Source organism: Mya arenaria, chromosome 6 (genome assembly GCF_026914265.1).
Source record: "Mya arenaria isolate MELC-2E11 chromosome 6, ASM2691426v1".
NCBI classification, from domain to species: Eukaryota; Metazoa; Mollusca; class Bivalvia; order Myida; family Myidae; genus Mya; species Mya arenaria.
In genome coordinates this window covers 41,613,445-41,635,566 of record NC_069127.1, presented here as the reverse complement: position 1 = coordinate 41,635,566, position 22,122 = coordinate 41,613,445, and the positions used below count along the sequence as shown (strand labels likewise).

At 35.7% G+C, this 22,122-nt stretch overlaps 2 protein-coding genes across 2 annotated transcripts; both read right to left on the bottom strand.

Moving 5' to 3' along the window:
- Nucleotides 1-1,795: 1,795 nt before the first annotated feature.
- On the bottom strand, nucleotides 1,796-11,159 carry LOC128238620 (probable U3 small nucleolar RNA-associated protein 11). The gene is made up of 8 exons (XM_052954731.1): nucleotides 11,028-11,159; nucleotides 8,744-8,805; nucleotides 8,103-8,205; nucleotides 7,166-7,282; nucleotides 6,646-6,739; nucleotides 6,240-6,367; nucleotides 4,736-4,846; nucleotides 1,796-2,641 (listed from the first exon to the last, which is right to left on the bottom strand). Exons 1-8 carry the CDS (start codon nucleotides 11,085-11,087, stop codon nucleotides 2,552-2,554), a joined length of 765 nt encoding a protein of 254 aa, XP_052810691.1. The 5' UTR covers nucleotides 11,088-11,159; the 3' UTR covers nucleotides 1,796-2,551.
- A 2,057-nt stretch (nucleotides 11,160-13,216) lies between these two features.
- On the bottom strand, nucleotides 13,217-22,023 carry LOC128237799 (organic cation transporter protein-like). Its single transcript, XM_052953385.1, has 11 exons — nucleotides 21,949-22,023; nucleotides 19,309-19,400; nucleotides 18,675-18,888; nucleotides 17,991-18,094; nucleotides 16,432-16,586; nucleotides 15,915-16,083; nucleotides 15,317-15,535; nucleotides 14,605-14,831; nucleotides 14,021-14,202; nucleotides 13,576-13,727; nucleotides 13,217-13,328 (listed from the first exon to the last, which is right to left on the bottom strand). The coding sequence occupies exons 1-11, from the start codon at nucleotides 22,021-22,023 to the stop codon at nucleotides 13,217-13,219; spliced, it is 1,701 nt and encodes a 566-aa protein (XP_052809345.1).
- Nucleotides 22,024-22,122: the final 99 nt, after the last annotated feature.

Here is a 22,122-nt window from a genome sequence, read left to right as displayed (position 1 = left end):
ATCTTCTCCCAGTGATATCTCAACAATGCCTGAATCTATGATCATCAAACTTGACATGTAAGTTGGGCCTGACCAGGAGATGACCCTTATTGATTTTAGGAGTCATTGGGTCAAAGGTCAGGTTCACAGTGACCTTGAATGCGAAAATATTTCAAGTGATAATTGGACAATGCCTGCACCCATTGCCATCAAACTTGACTTGGAGTTGTGTCTGACCTGTAGATGACCCCTTATGATTTAAGGGGTCATTGGATCAAAGGTCAAGATTACAGTGACCTTGAACGAAAAATGCTTGTTTGTGTGATAACTTGTCAATGCCTGCACCCATGGCCCTCAAACTTAACATTTAGATTTTTGGTGACCAGCTGATGACTACTATGGATTTTGAGGTCATAGAGTGAAAGGTCATGGTCATAACACACTCTATCCTCAAACTTTGAATGGTCATAATCTTAAAACTGCCTCAATGGCATACAATGTTAGCGACAAATCAGCTGTCATTTCGGTCCATGCATATTTAATTTAAATGTCCATATAATTCTGACAACATGGCGCTCAGGGGGGGCATAATGTTTGACAAACATCTCTTGTTAACATCGTTTTTGTTAACTTTAAAATTGTTACTGCTCTGGACATTTAATTGATACAGTTGTGATCTGTCATATTTCTAACTAGGTTTGAGGCAACTGTTTATGCTCTTCTTGTTTATATTAAATATTTGATTCAATTTCTCAAATATTTCACATTCAAAAGTTACAATGTTAATAACATTTTTCATTTACTTACTTAGTTCTAAACAATCGGCACAATGTTAGCAAAAAATATGTTACAGATATGTATGAGGCCAGCAACTAGATTGACTGTGAGCAGTACGTGTAAATATAGATGATTCATGTTTGTCTCAGTATAAGATGGCAATATATTTAACCAAGTAAGCACAAAAATCTATTTTACGAGTAGCGCAGCCATGAGTGAAATATTTACTTTTTGTGTCCATGAGATGAAATATATTGAGATCATACTCTCATTCCAATAATTTTTCTATTTTTGCCTAAAAATGATCTATAATTACAGTTGATTGTAGTTTTTCAGAAAAGCGTGCCAAATTGTATTAAAACAAACTGTTATTCTAGAAGTGACGTCCATGAAATTGTATCCCAGCCCTGTGCACGCTGATGTTTGGTTTTATGAGAGTAGGCCAAAATATTATTTATGAGAGTAGGCCGATATTTCGCATAAATATGGTGAAAAATATCAAATTCTTATTTCACTTTGAAACTGAAGTTTTGTTTCACTGATAAATATCTAAGAACCACTGGAAGGTATTTGATAAAGGTTTTGAAATGTGAACCCTGCTCACAACTCTAAAACCGTTCAGGATATTTAAATAAAACTTGGTACACAATATGCACATGTTAAGCAAGAAGACACATAACTCTGTCTTTAATTTCATAGTTATGTCCCTTCTTCAACAGAAGAAAAAACAACAGATTTGATGTTCCCTCTGTAGCACTCTTGTTGCTGATCATAGTTCATGGAATTTACAAAGTTACACATGTTATTAGTTAAAATAAAGGATACACTATGTGAAAGTAGTGGAATGGATATATCAACTTCATGTAGTAAAATACGTATCAAAGCTCAACTTCAGAAAGGTAACTTTTTACCATTCACAGTGTCGGCAATTTGCATTTGTGTGAATAAATGTAGTTTTTATTCCAATTACCGTAAATTACCTATTAGGTGAGCATGCCCTTATTTTAAAAACCTATTAAGGGAAAAATGAGAGAATAAATACAGTAATAGGTGAATTTTATTCCAACATTCAGTCAACCATAACATATAACAAGATATACACCTTAATTATGTTTCAAACATGCCAAATGTATGCTACAAGAAACTTGACCATGTGGAAATTGCTAGAGCTGTTGTCATCAAGAAATACCCTTAGTACATTTGGATTTTTTATCATTACTTGTATGGATGAAAAACACTTTGTTTAAATTAAAAAAATCATCTTTCTGACATGAGGTAATGTGAAAATTAACAGTAAAATGGTGAAAATACTGAGCCAAAAATGAACATGAGCGTAACATAAGATATATTCTCATTAACTTTTTAAACTTAATTATGGGACAATATTGGCTGATTTACACATAACAAGGTTCTGACATTACTCTTTATCATATAAGTATTATTAAGTTTGATTTTCTTAAGCAGATTTTAAAACAGAACCAATCCAAGCATCATCTACATAATTGGATCAGCTCATATATCGGACAAGCTAAACATTGCATCTCTTTAATAACAATACTCAATAGTATATTAGTATTTCTAAGTTTGATTTTCTTAAATGGTTTTCAACTTAACCAATCCAAACATCTATGAAAATTGAATTGGCTCATCAATAGGACAAGCTGAACACTGTGATTGACATTGTTACGCATTCCCCCGTATGTAAACTGATCAATCAACTATATCTAGTTCCCATTGAAAGACAAAGGCACATGATTCTGATAAAGGACTGGTTTCATCGTTTTCTGGACTGGTTTCATCGTTTTCTCTTGAACTGCCACATGTACTGGGATGGCGCATCTTTGGTTTCCTCGGTTACCAGCTCTCTCTTCACATCTTTGTCTTTCTGTATGTGAAAGATAAAGTATATTAGCTAATATACACGCCAACTAGTTCAAATTTGATTACACAAACAGCTCTTTGACATTAAATGCGCACAATATAGCATAATGTAGTGCAAGATTATTTTTTTAATTTTAATGCAATGTGATGTATAACTCATTTGCCTTTAATGATAACAACAAAAAAGAATATGATTTAGGTACAGATAAAAAATTAAATTAATCTTCATAAATGTTTTTTTTTTAATTAATACCTACATGGCAATAAATTCCCATGTTGGAAAAGGGCCAAAATATCACTTATTTTTTTTAATCTGTAACTAAATCATAGGCATTTTTTTTGTTTTAATCATTAAATACAAATGAGTTAACAAGGTAATAGATTAAAATTGAAAAAAATGATATTGGCATGAACTTTTATTGTGGGCCTGTAACCATGCTGCAGCCTGTTTCCTGGGTAATAACCAGTACTAGTGTAATTTTTTAGAGGCCAATAGTGTGTAGGGCACAAATCCACAACCTGTTCATAGCTGAGAGGCAGACATCTATACCACTTCACAAACACATTACAAAGAGTAGTACTGTACTGTACATGTATAAAACTGAGTCACACAATAACACCGGATAAATAAAAGGAGACACCCAACTCCAATCATTTCATTTTTTGTCAAGTTTGAAGTTGATACCTTGGCTTAAAGTTATTCAGAAAAAACAACATAAAATTGTGGATGGATGGTGTGATAACCATACTGTCCATCGGGTACCCTGTTCTTCATGTTCTTTATTTATGGCTATTAGGAATATACTCAAAAATTCTTAAAAGGGTGATCATTACCACAAATTTAACTTATCTTGAGGTGTATTTTTCAATTCCATTTTCCGTATAAAATGCTACGCTGCCTTCACTTATTATGAGGTGTTTTTTCTGTTCTAATTTCTGCACTATGATGCTAAGCTACCTGCACTTATCATGAGGTGTTTTTTTCTGTTCCATTTTCTGCGCTACGATGCTAAGCTACCTCCACTTAACATGAGGTGTTTTTTTCCGTTCCACTTTCTGTGCCACGATGCTAAGCTACCTCCACTTACCTTGAGGTGTTTTTTTCCGTTCCACTTTCTGTGCCACGATGCTAAGCTACCTCCACTTACCTTGAGGTGTTTTTTTCCGTTCCACTTTCTGTGCTACTATGCTAAGCTACCTCCACTTAACATGTGGTGTTTTTTTCCGTTCCACTTTCTGTGCCACGATGCTAAGCTACCTCCACTTACCATGAGGTGTTTTTTCCATTCCACTTTCTGTGCAACGATGCTAAGCTACCTCCACTTATCATGAGGTGATTTTTCCATTCCACTTTCTGTGCAACGATGCTAAGCTACCTCCACTTACCATGAGGTGTTTTTCTGTTCCATTTTCTGTGCTACTATGCTAAGCTACCTCCACTTATCATGAGGTGTTTTTTCCGTTCCACTTTCTGTGCTACGATGCTTAGCTACCTCCACTTACCATGAGGTGATTTTTCTGTTCCATTTTCTGTGCTACTATGCTAAGCTACCTCCACTTATCATGAGGTGTTTTTTCCGTTCCATTTTCTGCACTATGATGCTAAGCTACCTCCACTTACCATGAGGTGTGTTTTTTCTGTTCCATTTTCTGAGCTACGATGCCAAGCTACCTCCAATTACAATGAGGTGTTTTTTCCGTTCCACTTTTTGTGCTACGATGCTAAGCTACCTCCACTTACCATGAGGTGTTTTTCTGTTCCATTTTCTGAGCTACGATGCCAAGCTACCTCCAATTACAATGAGGTGTTTTTTCCCTTCCATTTTCTACGCTACGATGCCAAGCTACCTCCACTTACCATGAGGTCTTTTTTCTGTTCCATTTTCTGTGCTACAATGACTAAGCTGACCCCACTTACCATGAGGTGTTTTTTCCGTTCCATTTTTTGTGCTACGATGACTAAGCTGACCCCACTTACCATGAGGTGTTTTTTCTGTTCCATTTTCTGTGCTACAATGACTAAGCTGACCCCACTTACCATGAGGTGTTTTTTCTGTTCCATTTTCTGTGCTACAATGACTAAGCTGACCCCACTTACCATGAGGTGTTTTTTCCGCTCCATTTTCTGTGCTACAATGCTTAGCTGCCTCTCCCTCTCTATTCTCTTCTTTAATTCTTCGTATTTCTTCGCTCGTTTGGCAGCACCAGACTAGAAAATGTAATAAACAATTACATTTGCTTAAGTTTCATCTTCTCAAAACTTAAATGATATAACAAGTGAATTCCGAATTTCAGTGTAAGATTGAAATATATTTCACTAAGTGATCACAGAAAGCTTAAGCGTATCTTTCTGGTACCAGAAGTGAACTATCCCTCAAGAGTAATTTCACTTAAGTTAAAATAAGTGTGGGGGAGTGATGTGTGAGACATAAGGATGTTGGTCTTGCACTTGACATATCATCTGAATGTACTGAACACATGTGCTAGCTGATTTTAAAATCCCTCTCAGCATGACAAAGTTACAGCCCAGTCATGACAATATGTGCTTATTTAGTATTTCCATAATGATTAAACTGTTATTGTCACCTTGAACTATGAGGTAGGGTCGTGGGTCTTGCACAGGACAAATCACCATTATGTACCAAACAAAAGTGCCAATTTATTTTAAATTTCCTCCAACCATGAAAAAGTTATTGCACACACACAAAAAGCTATACTTTAGAGGCATCTATGCAGCATTTCATAATGATAAACCTGTAAGCGTGACCTTGACATTTGAGGTAGGGACATTAGTCTTGCACAAGACACTTTGTCTTTATGTTCCAAACGCTTGAACTGAGTAATGTTAATATCCCTCCTGCATGACAATGTAACAGCCCGGACACTAATACAGAATGACCCACTGACAGACCCACAGACTGAAGGATGGTGTGATTTGGATATGACCATCTTCAGGGGCACAAAATCAAGAGCACCATAAGCAAATGACAATACCCATCTGTTTTTACTGAGATGGTGAGTTAAAAACTTATTTATTGAAACCACAGCTGAGAAACATTGCTACAGCCGAAGGAATGATGATACAATACTAGTACCGATTTTAATGACAGATAGTATGCAGATGTTCTCCCCAGAATTTGATTTAAGATAATATTGATGGACATGGAATAAATTGTTTCAGTTTCGTTTTTTTCCTGTGAAAACATAGTTTTTAGCTGATGTATTATCTTTTATCCTTGGCCTAAAAACCAACACACATTTGGTTCAGGTTACCTGACACTATCTAAGAAATAGGTGCAGACACTACTGTTTTTATAGTCCAATAGTTAAAAAAAATAATCAAAAAAATCTAAGTGTGTGTTTTAAAAAATGTATGTAGTTTCAAAACCTTTAAAGCTTAATAATACAGAATATAACTTTGATGCCGTTTTTCAATGCTGTCCAAACATATACCTAATAAGAAAAATATTTTGTTTTACTAAAAGCCTACCCGTCCTACCTTACATGTTTTTGAAAAAGATCATACCAAACCATTTTTTTTAGGTCAAATTTTTGACTGTAAAGTTTGTTAAAGTGAATTAGCCAACAAAATATATGCCTACCGCTATTTCCGGATCATCTAGATTGGCAAAGTCTCCTCTCTGGAGAGCCTCTAGGGTGGGTCGGTTATGTTTACGGCCCACCAGCGCCGGGTGGGTGTTGAAATATTTGGCTGCATCAAACTTTTTGGCTTTAATAGAGAGACAGAATGGTCAAAACCCAAAACAAGCATTTTCAGTCATAAGCAGTTTTGAATGGATATTTATCTGTGTTTTTTTTATACAATTAATACTATCCAAGGTCATTAATGAAAAATTAAATCAAGTCCAATTATTTCTAGAAACTTTTTAAGCTTAATAGGATAAAGAACATATTTTAGCTTGATTTTGATAAATAAGATTGTGCCATAAAATTCATACTGTTTGTACCGTACATACAAAACAGAAATTGATCAGTGGATCAGCTTACCTTGTCTTTTCCCATCCACAAATATGGTGTGTTTATTCTGAACAGTAGAGTTACTGTCGATCATGTGCAGGGAGGCCTTCAACTTCTCAATTTTCTATAAAAGATACAATAATCAATTGTCAATCAAATATGTTAATTAAAATGAGTTCAATATTTTTATGTTTTTAAATGCATTATTATGTATTACTCATTTCACTTTAATGATCAAAGTAAAAAAAAAGCAGATGATTTGTGAACAGGTCAATTTTTTCAATTAATAGCTACATGGCAACAACTTCCCCAGTCAAAAAAACGCCAAATTATTGCTTTTTTTTGCATTTTTGTATGTGTTATTTTTTTTTCCATAGTATAACAGTATACATACAACAGGTCACCAAAGAACATGTATTCTGATCATTTATTACATTCATCATATACCTTCAGTTCAGGCGAGCATTTCATGTTGACATTCAGAACCTGTGTACAGTTCAGACGAGCATTTTTATGTTGCTTGACAAATCTTTTGTCTTGTATCACATACCTTAAGTTCAGACGAGCGTTTCATGTTGACATATCTCTCGTCTTGCGTACACATCAGTTTCAGCTGTTCCTCAGTGTGTTCAGGCTCCGTGCTCTCTCGTAGTTGGTGAACACCATCCTAGTCATGAGACATTGTATTGTAATGAGGGAAGGCAATGAGCAGCAAAGTTGGTTTATATAGTCAAGTTGTCAGATAATCTTCTGATCAAGTATGCAAATACTCAGAAAACTTTAGTTGGTTTTCGTAAGAGACATGTACATGAGCCCTGTCATCGTAATATTGTTTTTATAATACATGAGTAGTGAATTAGTACAAGTTTGTTGCTATCCCTAATTTTAATTGAATTAAAACTTTTATAAGAAACAATTAAGACCAGCTAGAATGTTTATATTAATAACTATTAACAGATTTTGAAAGTAATTAAAAGAAACACTGGGCTTTGTATACTTAAGTTATTCGATTTTAGGAAATGGGTTTTTCATATTTACAATGAATGAAATTTTGATATAAACTTGTGCCAAAAAAAATGGCATATATTCTTTTCACCAACAATAGTATGATCGGTATCGTAATGATACAAATGTACAATGAAAATTACAGGGACATAAACATATAAACAACACATACACAAATCCAAACACCAGAAACCAACCACACACTCACCAAAATAGCTTTAGTGATAAAGGATGGGCTTATCACCATGGAACAGTAGCAGTGAACAACAATATTTACTGGAACACTACTCTAATGGGGGCTTAAACTAATGGCAATGACCTCACACTTGTCCCAATATTTATCATAAACCACATCATCAAAGATAGCATATTCGTCCTACACAAATTTCAACATTCCTAGCAACACCAGAATTTGAAAATACATAGATAGAGGAGGTCTGGTACCAGATTTATTTCAAACTAATGTTTATAATTATTTGTACCTTCTTTTCTGTTTTGACCATATTGAAATAGAATTCATCAGGATTCTTGTCGAGTGCTCTTCTCTGTAACACCTTCAGTGTGTTCTGTTTCTTCTGGTAGTCTCTGCATAAAACAATATCCATACAATATAAAAATGCAATATTGCACTGCCTTTTTACCCTTCTTTGCCATAGCCAAAACCTGGCTACTTCCCCAAGGGCCAGACCCTCTTTTTTCCCCAAAATAGCTTCTGAAATTCCCCATTTTCCAAATAAAACATTTTATTTATTTATTTAAATAATATAATGAGAATCTCATGATTTATTTAAAAATGTTTCTGAACAATATATTTACTGCTTCAGTATTTTTTACCTTATTTGAAAAAAGATTTCACGCCTGACTTAATATAAACACAAATCATAAAGCTAATGGTCAAAGGGAGACAATTGACAACTCTTGCCAAACCATAGGTTTACAACTACCAAAATTGGAAATGCATGAAAATAATGAATTTTCAAGCCGGTTACACTAAATTATCAATTTAAAAAGAACTCTGAGAATATGTGTTTTTGCCTGAAAGCTCTGCTGTTAAATATCAAATGATACCAATCACAAGTTGTACATTTCAAAGGCTTATATTGCTTAAAGTGCATTTACTTACAAAGCTCTGACTTTGTAGTCTTTCTTCTTTTCTAACGCACCAAGATGGGCCCTGCTCTCCAGCTGAAATAAACACACACACACAGATTGCAATATTTGAATTTTAAAATGCTTTTTTGAATGAAATTAAAGTGTAAAATACAGTGCAGTGTTTTAGTAATAGCAAGTAAAATTGGTTCTGGCAAGGTCCGAATCTATAGATTAAAGGTTTTTATTAAAACTAGGCCAAAAACTGGTAACACCAGGAAATTAACAATCTTTATTATATAGCGGCCTTGATGGATAATGAAAGAGCATATAGGAGTCATGTTCAAAATTTAGTATGGTTTATGACCGGTACTGTACATATTGTCATTGTACACTTGGGAAATGGTTCACATAGTCCTGCACCTAGTCTAAAATAATAGATGTGTTATACGGGATTCTTTCAATTCCTAACGTCTAAACGGGAATGTGCAAAAACGGGGGTATTTTAAAAATATTGAAATTGTTTTAAGTGAAGTATTTTATGGTTGAAATTGATCATAAAGAGTTATATTCATATTGTGACGAAATTTTACCACAGCCGTATAAAATAGTTGACTGTAACCTAAAAAGTTGCTTCTCTATTTATTTTGATAGTCATTTAGATAAGAATAATTTTAACCAATCAGAAGCGTTTCATTTTCAACCAATCGACGCACAGTTTTAACAACCAATGAAAGCATTGCTTTGTTTGAGCGCTTTTCGCGGCGTATATAAGGCCAAGCTTTTCTTAATATCGTCATTCTGGATGCAGTTGGCAAAGAAATAATTGGTATTAATCAACTCGAACTTTGTAGTTGCTTATCTAAAATATTAACTATATTTACCGAAAAGCTCAGCTTTGACGTATTGTATAGATAATAGCTGACAAGTGGATCGGGTTTTTGTTGAAAGATACGATAGATAATTTAATGTCTACACTTCTATGCTCTTGCTAGAAAGCTCAGCTATCCTGTGAGGCATAGTAAGTTGAAACTTCAATAATCTTTCAGAGAAAGCTCTGCTTTCCTGTTGGATGAAGTAAGAGCGTATTTACATTTAGATTGCAGATGCAAAGAAAGAAAGTGAACGCATTTTATGTATTTACCACGAAAGCTCGGCTATCTGGTATTTCATAACTGAGTAGTATTTAAAGTATTGTAATTTTGAAAGATACAACTCTGTGTTTTATGCAAGAAAGCCCAGTTTTCTGTTAATTCACAGAGATCACTGATAAAGCAGTAGATTTAAAGAGTTGGAAAATCATTTTAATAAGTTGATCATAGGCATTTTGGCAAAGGGAAAATTACTTATACAACACTTCTTCTATAATTATTTTGTGATTATTTATTTGGAGCTCAATCAAAATCATTTGTACACAATCAAAAGGTTAAGTAACCTTGAGGAAGATTATTATATAGTTTCATCTTTTGTCATTTATTAAAGAGTTCTGCCATAACTTTGATAAAATAGTATACAGCCGCTCAGTACACCCAAAACACGTTACAATATTTTACCATGTAAGTGAAATGTTATTTTGCACTAAACAAGCATTTAATGCATTAAAACAAGTTGTTTACCTTTCCAATAAAACAAAAGTTGACTGACACAGACAACAATTACGCGAAGGGGAACAACTCGATATAATCGTAATATCTCGGCCTCCTCCGACAAAACTTCGAGATAGACCTCGTTTATACAATCGTAACAACTCCGCCATGGCCGAAATGTTCCGAGCGATTTAAAACTGTGCCCTGAAACCTTGCAGGTGCCCTTCATGTATATATCATTATGTTTTGACAGAATGAAATGAAGAAAAGCCGTCAAACTCATAATTATAAGTTGGATATTTATTTTTTGTGTACGGAACTAATATAAAATAACATTATCTGGTAATATTTTTTGTTTTTATGATATTTTATAGACGTTATATGCTTTACCCCGGAATTCTGATCGGAACAACTACCCACTTTTGATACTAAACAATTTGTACATGAAGGATTTGCCATATCAAAAATCTAAAAAAAATCCGTCAACGTACAATTATTTGGACTAGTCCTGCACTCTGCATGATTGTGAACATTTGCAACAAGTTTCATGTTATTATCTTTATGTAAAGTTTTGCACAATGCCATGGCACCTAAACCTTATAAAACATTTCATAGGATACTTATGTTTGACAGAAGTTTAATATAAGAATGACATCCGAAATTCTACGCACATCCGAATTATGATGATTTGATAATCGTAGCGGAATACAATTGTATTATTGTTTTATTTACCTGGCTCCTTTCTCGATGCGACCTGGCTCTTGTTTTATTAGCATTTTTCCATGAAGACATTATGAGGCTTGAATATAATCAAAGAAACCAAAAAAATAAATATTACAACGTGATATTAAGAAGAGTGTTGAAGGGAGGTAACTCATGAGAAGATTTAGTCGAAACGTCCATGTTTCATAGGACTCTTTAAATCACACGATGTAAGTCGGTTGTTATCTGCCCCTGCGATTTCAAAGCGTTAAACGGGGTCACTAATGCTTTCTAGGGTCAGATTTGAAAACTTTTTTTGTGGTTAAAATGTTTGTAACAATGATCAATTACCGCCGAATGTTTAAATAAGAAATTTTGTTAACAATCGTTTAATAAATATATGACAGATTAGGCGTAATTAAGCGTAGGTAACGCTATTGAAAATCGAATCACCTTAAGCTTAGATTGACAGACATCTCTTCAAAGTAGTATCAGCCAGTTGCTGTTTGGTATTCTTTTTTTCAAAGTACAAATGTAGGTTAAACAATTTAAGAAAAGATGTTACAAACATAAAACCTGTGAACGAGTCCCTTTTAAGATGTTTGAAGTAAATATATACACATATGCACATACAATGGGTAGTTAGTTTGTGCATGGAGGTACTTTTACTATAAATTGCGCAAATGCGCGTCGTTTCGGCCAGTACTCTGCGCGGTTATTATTACTATTTAGTATAGTGTATACTCTTCATTGTATATAACTATTCATGATATATTCAAACTTTCTTCAGTCTTCTTGTGCTAAAATAATATCAAAGTTTTAGGGCTATCAATATCACTGCCCCGATGGAGCAACTCTCCGGTAAGCTTCGGTCAATTTTGTTGGATAATGGCTGAGGTGTTCCGATTGATCACCGCCCAAGTAATTCGCATTTGATGGCAGTGTGGAAGAAGCTGGCCTTACACAAGCGTATCTAGTCGTGGAATAGACGTAAGATAGGACGCAACAAGTTATGGGCATTCTCTTTTGACATTCGCTACTCCCTTACAACTGAAATTATAATAGTTTATAATGTTGGCAGGGCGGTTCCCCGATGAGAATTTTAATAATTTCTAGTCCGAAACGGTGCGTTTATAGAGATTTTACTTTTTTCTACGATATTGACAAAAAAGTAAACGTGGACAATTCAAGGGGAGACGCGAGTCGCGGATCTTCATTTTTCTTTTCTTTTTTCCGGATATATTCTGATCCGTTCCCTTCGATGTTTCAGGCCGGAATGAAAGAATGACTTGTGTTTTATTCGAGTTTTATTTTTGGACAATGTCCCATTCAAGTAAATATCGATCACACACGAATGGAGAAATATTTCGACATTTTGGGCAAATGTTTCTAATTTGTTTGCTTTTCCATTTCAAAATGAATCCACTACACCGATTTCCCTTTTCTATCCCATCGGGCAATGAACCAATAAATCTTTAAATACTCTGGATCGGAGGTGTTTCTAGCCTCATGTGTATGTTTGGAAACTATATTCGCCAGGTGTCGTTCAAAGGACTTAGTGCAGTCTCAACTTTCGAGAATCACCCGCTGTCTAAAGACCCTTTGTTGCACTAACCCCTATGGGACTTATTATTGCATCGAGGCTAATTTTGTTGTGGATAGTCAAATATTGACTTACAATATGTCCCTGTTTTGTGGATAGTGAAATATTGACTTACAATATGTCCCTGTTTTGTGGATAGTCAAATATAGACTTACAATATGTCCCTGTTTTGTGGATAGTCAAATATTGACTTACAATATGTCCCTGTTTTGTGGATAGTCAAATATTGACTTACAATTGCGTAAACTAGGCACCAGAATGAATATATGCGTATGTATATGAGTAAAAATACCATTGCATATAACTATTTGACATTTTATCAACACACAAACACAACTTATTTTTGGAGGTTGATCTAGTACCTATTAAAAATATGACTTACAATATGTCCCTGTTTTGTGGATAGTGAAATATTGACTTACAATATGTCCCTGTTTTGTGGATAAGGAAATATTGATTTACAATATGTCCCTGTTTTTTTTATCAACAAAACAGTTTACGTTTAGCCATTTTATTATATATATACTTTTTATTCAGATATTGTAAAAACAATCCGGGTTAAGTGGTAATCTTACACAGAACTCATGGTATCTGAAACCATCGCATTTTAATCACATCATAGCTTAGTATTGAGGCTGGAATCCTCAAACGCTTTGTTTTCATACACCTCCTTCTCTTTTTCTGACACTGATATGTCGACTCCCGTTTCGACCGTGTCGTCTGGTTTACTGAAATGATATTAGGACAAAACTGTATTCTATACACATTTACAAACAATGAATTTAAACTGAACGTAGAAAAATCTCTCGCATGTGCACAACCAGATCATTTTTTAAACGATAGATTGTACATGTAGTTTTAAGTTAAACTTTTAACCAATTGACGGAATCACTTGTCAACAACGATGATGTCTGCTAGTAAGCCTATTTGAGAAGAAGAAAAACCGAAGATGACATAAGGTGTTTTGTCACATACTTTCCAAAGGTGATTGCCTCCTCGATGGTTTCCGGGAGCCGGCGGTTACATGTCTCCGGTAGAAATAGCGTTAAAAAGCCCGCCACGAGAGTTAGACTTCCGAACACAAGCTGAGGGAGGGCTTGTCCGAAACTCCCGCCAACTAACCGGTCCTAAAATACAGAACATGTATAAGTGAAAACTTAAATTTGAAGCAATTTAGTTCTGTATATACATCAAATTGCTCTCTATAAATTATGAATCTAGTTTTGGGTTTCCCTTGCCAAACGTTCTCGGAAACAGCAATGAATTTGTTCCAATTAATCTACGTGTTCGTATTCCCAGATCTCACAACCGTACGCTTAAATATGTATTTTCATAAGATCAAATACATTTATTTAAATATCGATCGGTAATTAGAAACGAAATGATCTGTTGTGCTCCTGTCGTTGACAATGTTCATTACCAGATCAGCTATGAGCGGTGCTAACATGCCCCCGACTCGAGCCACTGCGGAGCAAGATCCCATGCCTGCGTTACGGACCACCGTCGGAAAGAGTTCCGCCGAGTAAACGTACACCATGGAGAACCCCATCGACGCCCCGACCTTACCAAGCATTGCCAGTACAGTTGTTGCCGTCTGGTATGCTGCACATGAAAACCAAACGTTTACTCTGTAATTAGAGCTGAAATCATTTATACTTTTTACCAGTTATGCATATTTAATAATTTTTTCATACCTTCCTTTTTTGTCCAGAAAATAAAGAGACTTAATTATTTGCACAATTCTATGATGGAAAATCGCTTTTATATGGATGAACGAATCAAACAAAAGAGATCAACTCAATTTATTTTTTTAACCTCTTTGCTTTTAGAAATACGTCAAAGATTATTGTAAAGCTTCCTTAACACTATTATGATAATAAACTCGTTGGTGTAGCAAAATTCAACTAAGTAGAGTGGTTACATTTCCCCTTCAACAACTCTAAGTTTGCGAATACCCCAGATCTTACAATCATATGATAAAAGTGTGTTTTTGTATGATCAAACCTTCCTTCCCATACACGATTGTAAACATGGTTGCCAGACACCCCGTGCCGCCGATAAAGAAACTGGCGACCTGGAGAGGCTTCCTTCCGGTGCGATCCAGGAGCACGAGCGTGATAGCAGTAGCCGGAAGGTCCATGAGTGCTTGCAGGAAGAAGTTGAGAAACATGTCTCCACCAATGTCACCACTATTGAGGGCGAGTCCGTAGTATGACAGACACACTGCAAACCTGAAAAATGGTAAAATGGAAAAGGTATTGTTATATATGAGACATAATAACTTAAAAATAATTTTGTAACTCAACAATTCATACTATTGACATAATCAGAGCCTTAACATCGGCGATATCATCATCAAGTTTTTGCTTATAAAATATTTTTGATTTAATAACAAAAGTAACATCTACAATTGGGATGAGAGATTAAAACACATCGACATCAGCATCAAAGTGAATCTTTGAGTGTTATTCTATGAATGGTAGAACTCTTCATATTTTTCACAATTCAATCTCATATCTTTCGCAAATAAGGTATACGCCGGTAATAAATGTATCACTCAAATGGATTTTAAGATATAGACTACTTCGCACCGATTCTTGTATTTTCTTTCATTCCGTTTGCTATCCTTGGTTGCAGACTCAAACTAAATTACTTAAACCTACGGCAGACTCAGTTTACGTGCGCATGTGTATGTGAAAGCTCACAATAACCGTACCAGCAAAAGAAGACAGTAAGCGTTCGAATGCAAAGGGTTCTGTTGGTGAAAAGATGCCATATGCGTTCACTGGTCATTGTCGGTGTTTCCTGGAACACTTTTCCGAAGAAGCCTGCAGGAAGTTCCCTCTTGTTCCATTTTGCGGCGGACCGGATGATGGACTCGCACTCCGACAGGCGGCCGCGAGTGTATAACCAGCGGGGAGACTCGGGGTAGAATCTTAAATAATTTTAATTAGTTATGGAAACTGTATTACATGTATATATACAATTAACTGTCCACAAACTCCACATTTTACATAAATTATGTTAGCAAAAGTAAAAATTAATTCGATGAAATGAACCAACTTTTTCCCATTCAACGTTGAAATTGAACCAAGAATGAAGAAGCATACTAATTGTTAATTTAAATTGAAATAAGTAAAACATGATGCAAGGGTGTCCTTGCATGGATAAAACAAATGTATTGTTGTGATAAGGACATGATACTCTATATGATTAGGGTGATACTGATTAAAACTCCTATCATGAATAAATGAATGCCAAAACAAATCTGAGGAAACTGAATTTACACCGGCTAGCCAGAACTGAATACGTACTTCCACCAGAGTTGAAATAACACTCCGGGAAGGGCACAAGCCAGCTGCAGTGTTTTCCAGTCCCGGATGAGGTAGCCAAGCCCGGCCAAGATCACATTTCCGGCAACCCAGTGGAAGCCGCTCACAATTCCCGCCACCTTCCGGTACGGTGGACCCACAAATTCCATCCCTGAAATGTTCAAATGTAAGTTAATAGATAACGGGACACTGCATTTATTACGACATACTAGGTAAGTCCCTAATTCCGGACAGTCCCAAACCATCAGACACCAGATACAATGAAAATATACTAAACGTTTATATGCGCATTTAACTTTAAAACAAAATTGATATTTTAAAACAACAAAATATATATTGTAATTTGCACGGTTCCGAAAGAGAATGAGTTTCCCGGGACATTCAACACAGCTAGTAGAGCAACTGACATGCCAGCGAGATTCCTGAGTTCGATTCCCGGACTGGTAGCACAATATATTTCTTAGCCTGTGGAAATGGCAATGTTTAGTGATTGTGGTACCGATAACAAAAGCGGGCATGAAGTTTCCAACGGCACAGAAGCCAACGGCGAACGTAAGTAGAACATAAACGACGTAGCCTGGCGTCCACGCGATCACAGTCGCTGCTAGCACGTAAACCGTGGTGGACAGCATCATCGTCAGTTTCCGGCCGAATCTACGACACATGTAATCAATGAACATCTTACTCAGTGTGTGCATACCACATGATAAATTACGTCAAATATGCTACCTCGGAAGGCAACATTTTGCTTAAAGCGAAGAATTAAAACAAAGATAACTTTTCGTTTACCACACCATTTTAAATAAAACAAAGGGCAGTATATGCCGCTTAAAGAGCCCAACCTTCGTTTTATTTCCGGAGTCTTCAAACACTTCGACAAACCACTTTCCGAAATAATGTTTTGACATTGCTCCGTTAGACGGCCGTTATGTGAAAAGGTTTGTCGAAGTGTTTTAAGAAACTAAACTTTCAGTCAAACTCTGTTAAAAGACGGAAGGCGTGGCTCTGTGAGCGGCGTAGACTGCGTTACGCTTCATTTAAAATGGTGAAAAAATAGTGAAGTTATCTTTGCTTAAAGTCTTCAATCGAATCAAAATATTGCATTCCGACGTAGCATTTATGACGCAATTTATCACGTGGTATACACACACTGTTACTGATTGGTCAAACTTCTGATCATTCGATTATGCCATGAAACGCCGAACTCAGTTTGTAAACATTTGCCTTAAACGATACTGAAATGCATGTCATACCATTGGACTTACACCTAACTGATAGAGATACAGCTTGGGTCGTTGACACCTGTCCGTTCATCCAATGCTCATACACATGCATACACCGGGATGCCGTCCGTAGGCGCACATTATATGCTTGTGGTATTTTAATGCTTTGGCAAAGCAAGAGAAATTAATCTAATTCTCAAAATGAATGATACTAGTACGTTTTAATTATACATTTTTCCGATTTTGTGTACAAACATTCACGGACACCGATCGGAACATTACCCAGTGTGTGTATACCACGTGATAAATTACGTCATATATGCTACGTCGGAAGGCAAAAATTTGCTTTAAATGAAGACTTAAATCTATTATAACTTTTCATTAACAACACCATTTTAAATGAAACAAAGGGCAGTCTATACCCCGCATTTGTTTTATTTCCGAAATTTGATGAGGGCATTAGTTTCATCAAACACGTCGACAAACCTGTTTCCAAAATAATGTTATAACAGTGCTCCGTCAGACGGCCGTATTGTGAAAAGGTTTGTCGATGTGTTTTAAGAAACTAAACTTGCAATCCAATTCTGGTAATAGGCCAAGGGTGGGGCTTCTTAAGCGGCGTAGACTGCGCTTTGTTTTATTTAAAATGGTGAAGAAATGGTCAAGTTATCTTTGTTTAAAGTCTTTTTTTCAAATCAAAATATTGACTTCCGACGTAGCATTTCTAACGCAATTTATCACGTGGTATACACACACTGTTACCGGCTATCATCCAACGAAATAACATAACGAAAATGGCCAAGTAGTTACGATGAAGGCATGCACGGAGACTCACCTGTCGGAGGCGAGACCAGTGAGGAAAGAGCCAGCAAGAAGACCAAAGAAGAAGATCATCTGGGCGTTCGACTTCATAATAGCACGCCCACACACCATGTCAAGCTGAAAATAGAGCTGGCGTAAATTGACTCATATAAGTTGGTTTTAATGAAGCTTAATTTGTTATTTAAAGGCACAAGTACCAATATTTCTTTCCCATGGCGAAAGATACTGCAAATATTTGCATTGCTCTTAAAAAAATATGGACGCCGGTTCGTTCGTTTTTTTTTTTGAAGCGGAATTATCAAGTTTTGACAAGTTGCTACGTCAAACGGTATAAAACTATTGTGGAAGTCGTAAACACTGCACCGTTATGGTTCTAAATCATTTTATACCAATGTCGACTGAGCTTTTTCTGACCAACCAACGTTTATTGTAGCACTAACCAATATAACACATACGTACGTTACGTATATCTTGCACTTGCATGTTTTGCCAATTCGTTCAGTTAACGCGTTTGCAGCGAACATTTTGCTGTTTGGGTCCCCTATAGCAGTGTATGCGCTGCGTTGCAACAGGTATAAATAACGAAACAGTTTGCTTACGTTTTGTAAACGCTCGCACTATTGAACGAACTACAGATTGAATACTGTACCATTTTGTGTAAAGAAATAAACCATTTTAATAAAATAAATTATCTTACGTCGGCCGCGAGAGTGGACGTGAATACAGACTTGTCATAAACCCACTGGCTACATTGTTCTTTGTGCTCATTTCCGTCGGCGTCGGTGACCCAAAAGTTGCATTGGTCATACTGGTGTTTGTCGTCGGTGGTGGGAATGGTCTGGTTTACAGCTGCCAGGTGGGCTGGAGACTGGATGGCATATGTGTCGTTCTCCCAACCTGGCAACGCGCATCTGCCAAATAAAAAATATTAAATTATTATTTTTATATTACTGTATGTTTAATATTGCAAAAGTATTATTTAACTTGCAAAATACTACAGAAAAAAATATGGATACGGATTGATAAAAGAATGACTTGTGAATACCAAAAAATCTCTAAGTCTCTAAATAACATGTGTAGACTATATTATATTATAATATTAGGATTTTTCTTTCCTTTTTTGGACAAATATATGGCTTAAAAATGCCCTTCTTCTCTGCTATTTATGTTAAAAAAGAGCGAGAAACCAAAGTATATAAAGTGTTCTCCATACATGTATTGGTTTTAATTTGATAAAAAGAGTTCACACTTCAGACTAAACGACTGCCTATAACACATAATGTATAATAAACTTACACTGTATCTCTATAGTATAAACAAATTTGAATTACCTGTGCTCCGGAATCGCGAGAACAAAAAATGAACTTAGAAATACTAGACCAGCATATGTACTAGTCAGACCTCCAACGTATATAATATATTTCTGAAACAGACCGAAGTCGCCTATTTCTTCATATACCAAATCAAAATGCATCCTTCCTCTAGTGTTTCGGTTAACTAAAGAATAAGGGACGAGTTTCAATTAGCATTTTAACTAATTAATTATTCGTGTTATCTGAACTGATGACGAAGAAGCGACAATTAAAACCTATCCGATTCCTTATATAAGACACATAGGTTTAAAGCTTTTGTGGCAGTTAAAGTGAGTATTAGACTACTTTTTATAAATAATTATATACAAACTAAGATTATTACTTTATTTTTATATAAATGTTTACATAATTATCATGTATATAATTATATTATTGTTTTCACACTTATATAAACGTATGAATATTTATTATTTATATAGTTATATAATTGTTTTCACACTTAATATTTCATTTAAATGTATACATGTACATACTTGTTATGGATATAATAGTATTATTGTTTTTACATTTTTTATTTGAATGTATAAATAGTGGTTATGTATATAATTATGTTGTTTATTAACACTCAAAAACAGGCAAAGTCTCAATGTGATAATTACTTTTATGAAGAACTTAACCGTGTGGCAACTTGCGATATACGTTTGTTTTGGAGACTTTTCCGCTCGAAGTAGAATCAGAACAAGACAAAAGAAACTATCAACGAAATTCAGTGGAATAATATAACTTTTAGAGACCCCAGGATATTTCAAATGCCTTTAGCGATTATTATAAAGATGTTTTCGGCCTAAACAGTTTCCTGATTATGATACTATATTCCATGCCAAACTAGCTGAAAAAATACAAACGTTTCTTAAATCCAATGAGTACTCGTCGGATGACGTACTAACTTGTGACGTCACCCGTAATGACGTTAATGGCATATCGAAAGAACTAAAACGATTGCTAACAATCAGAGAGTCAGCCTACGATTTCAATCCGCTAATGCTTGCTGGCTTAGGGAAAAAAAATCTACACCAACGGTCCTTTATGGCTCTGAATTATGGTCGTTACTCACTGAATCTGACATTAAGAAGCTCGAACGTTACGTTCGTCTCGCGGCTAATATGTGTCAAAAGCTTAACACGAGGACACGAACTGATATGGCTCTCAGTCTGTTGGGATGGTATTCTATTGTATCACAGATCGACCTACGAAAGCTCATGTTTTTCCACAAACTGTGCACTTTAAATGCATCACTACTTGTGAAGAATGTGTTCGACTATAGGCTACAGTTATTCTGTACTCGTGGTAATAGCAGCCAGCTAGGTTTTATCCCAGACATCTTCTAAATCCTTAGTTATTATGGTTTAGAACAGCACATACACGCCAACAGATGTACAGCAAAGCTTCCTATACAACTGGCTTGGAAACGGTCAATCAGAACAGCTATTACGAGATTCTATAACGATATATGGAAATCCCGAGTCACCGGCGACCCGGAGTTTCAACTTTTTAGCAGTTTCCATACTCGCGTCTACCCGTCCTTAATATGGTCAATTGCGAAATCACGAGAAGATATACGTCATGCGATAACAACTATCTGCTTCCTCACAAACACAAGACATCCCCAGGCGGGATATGTACTCAATGTCTTGCGTGGTCAGCTGACGTCGACGTCCATCGTGTTTCTTCGTGCTCAAGGCTTTCCACCGAGAGACAAGTGTTAATGAACAGACTCGAGACCCCATGTAATAGTGCAGAGTTCATTTACTACTTACTCTACTAGCGCGATTCGTCATGAACATGCTGCACCGAGTGACCATACAGACACACGTATCCGCGCAGTCTGTAGATATTTTCACAATGCATTGTACAAGCAGACTTAGACTTACACAAACAAAGGGCCTCTCACTGCTGATTATTTTATTGGCATAAGAAATTATTATTATGTTCGTCTCTCTATGTTTCTTGCTTGTTCATGAGTACTATCTTTAAAACTTATGCGACAGCTCTAATATTATTGAAACACTTATTTTTGGTTAACTTTTTATTTTGCATGTCTCAGTGCATTTCAAGGTTTTTGAACATTTTAAAAAATAAATATAGATTCATCATTAGTTACTTCAAAACGGATGCCGGAAATTCAAAGGTATTATTATAAAAGCATTTTTCCTGAGCACCTTCAATTACTTGCATTTCAATTTCGGCAAGTTTTTGACCAGGTGCCACGAGATGTTTTTGTATATTGATTTTTTTCTATTTTATCTTTTTTTTTCGGAATAAAATACAATAATAGAAATAAGTATTCAGTGCAGTGTACATCGCATTAATGAAAATAGCCACAAACTCAAAAAATATAGACTCAGTTTTAAAGTATATGCTTTATCTTACAATATTATCATATTAACATCGTCATCATTTTGTAACAACTTTGTGCCTTATAACATGTAATATATATTGCTGTGACTGTTTGTTTGTTTAATGTGTTTAAATCACTTTCGGGTGGAAATAAAGAGAATATTACTATGACGTTACGTGCATACAGTAACAACAAGAGCGGGGCAAAGCTAGGCCAAATTTGACCGTCCAACGCACCCGCTACGGAGTCAATGGCTAAACCTCGCGCACAGCCGCGCCCTGCCCCGTCCCGTCCAGTCCTGTCCCGTCCCCTTTGTCCTCAACTTGTTTAACCATTTTGGCATAGTTGGAATATATTTTCTCAATGGGAACTGAACGGTACTGCACGTGCCTATGCCCGTATCGCTAGCGTCGCCGTTGATTTAGATTAAGGCC

Excerpts from the sequence above, each read along its gene's own strand:
- LOC128237799 (XM_052953385.1), bottom strand. The coding sequence starts at position 22,023 with ATGGTTAAACAAGTTGAGGACAAAGGGGACGGGACAGGACTGGACGGG. Across the intron at positions 18,889-19,308 it reads CTCGCGATTCCGGAGCACAG|ATGCGCGTTGCCAGGTTGGG; the intron begins GTAATTCAAATT and ends TTTATTTGGCAG. Across the intron at positions 18,095-18,674 it reads CGTCCACTCTCGCGGCCGAC|CTTGACATGGTGTGTGGGCG; the intron begins GTAAGATAATTT and ends CTCTATTTTCAG.
- LOC128238620 (XM_052954731.1), bottom strand. The coding sequence starts at position 11,087 with ATGTCTTCATGGAAAAATGCTAATAAAACAAGAGCCAGGTCGCATCGA. Across the intron at positions 6,368-6,645 it reads TGTGGATGGGAAAAGACAAG|CCAAAAAGTTTGATGCAGCC; the intron begins GTAAGCTGATCC and ends TCTCTATTAAAG. Across the intron at positions 4,847-6,239 it reads TAGATGATCCGGAAATAGCG|TCTGGTGCTGCCAAACGAGC; the intron begins GTAGGCATATAT and ends TACATTTTCTAG.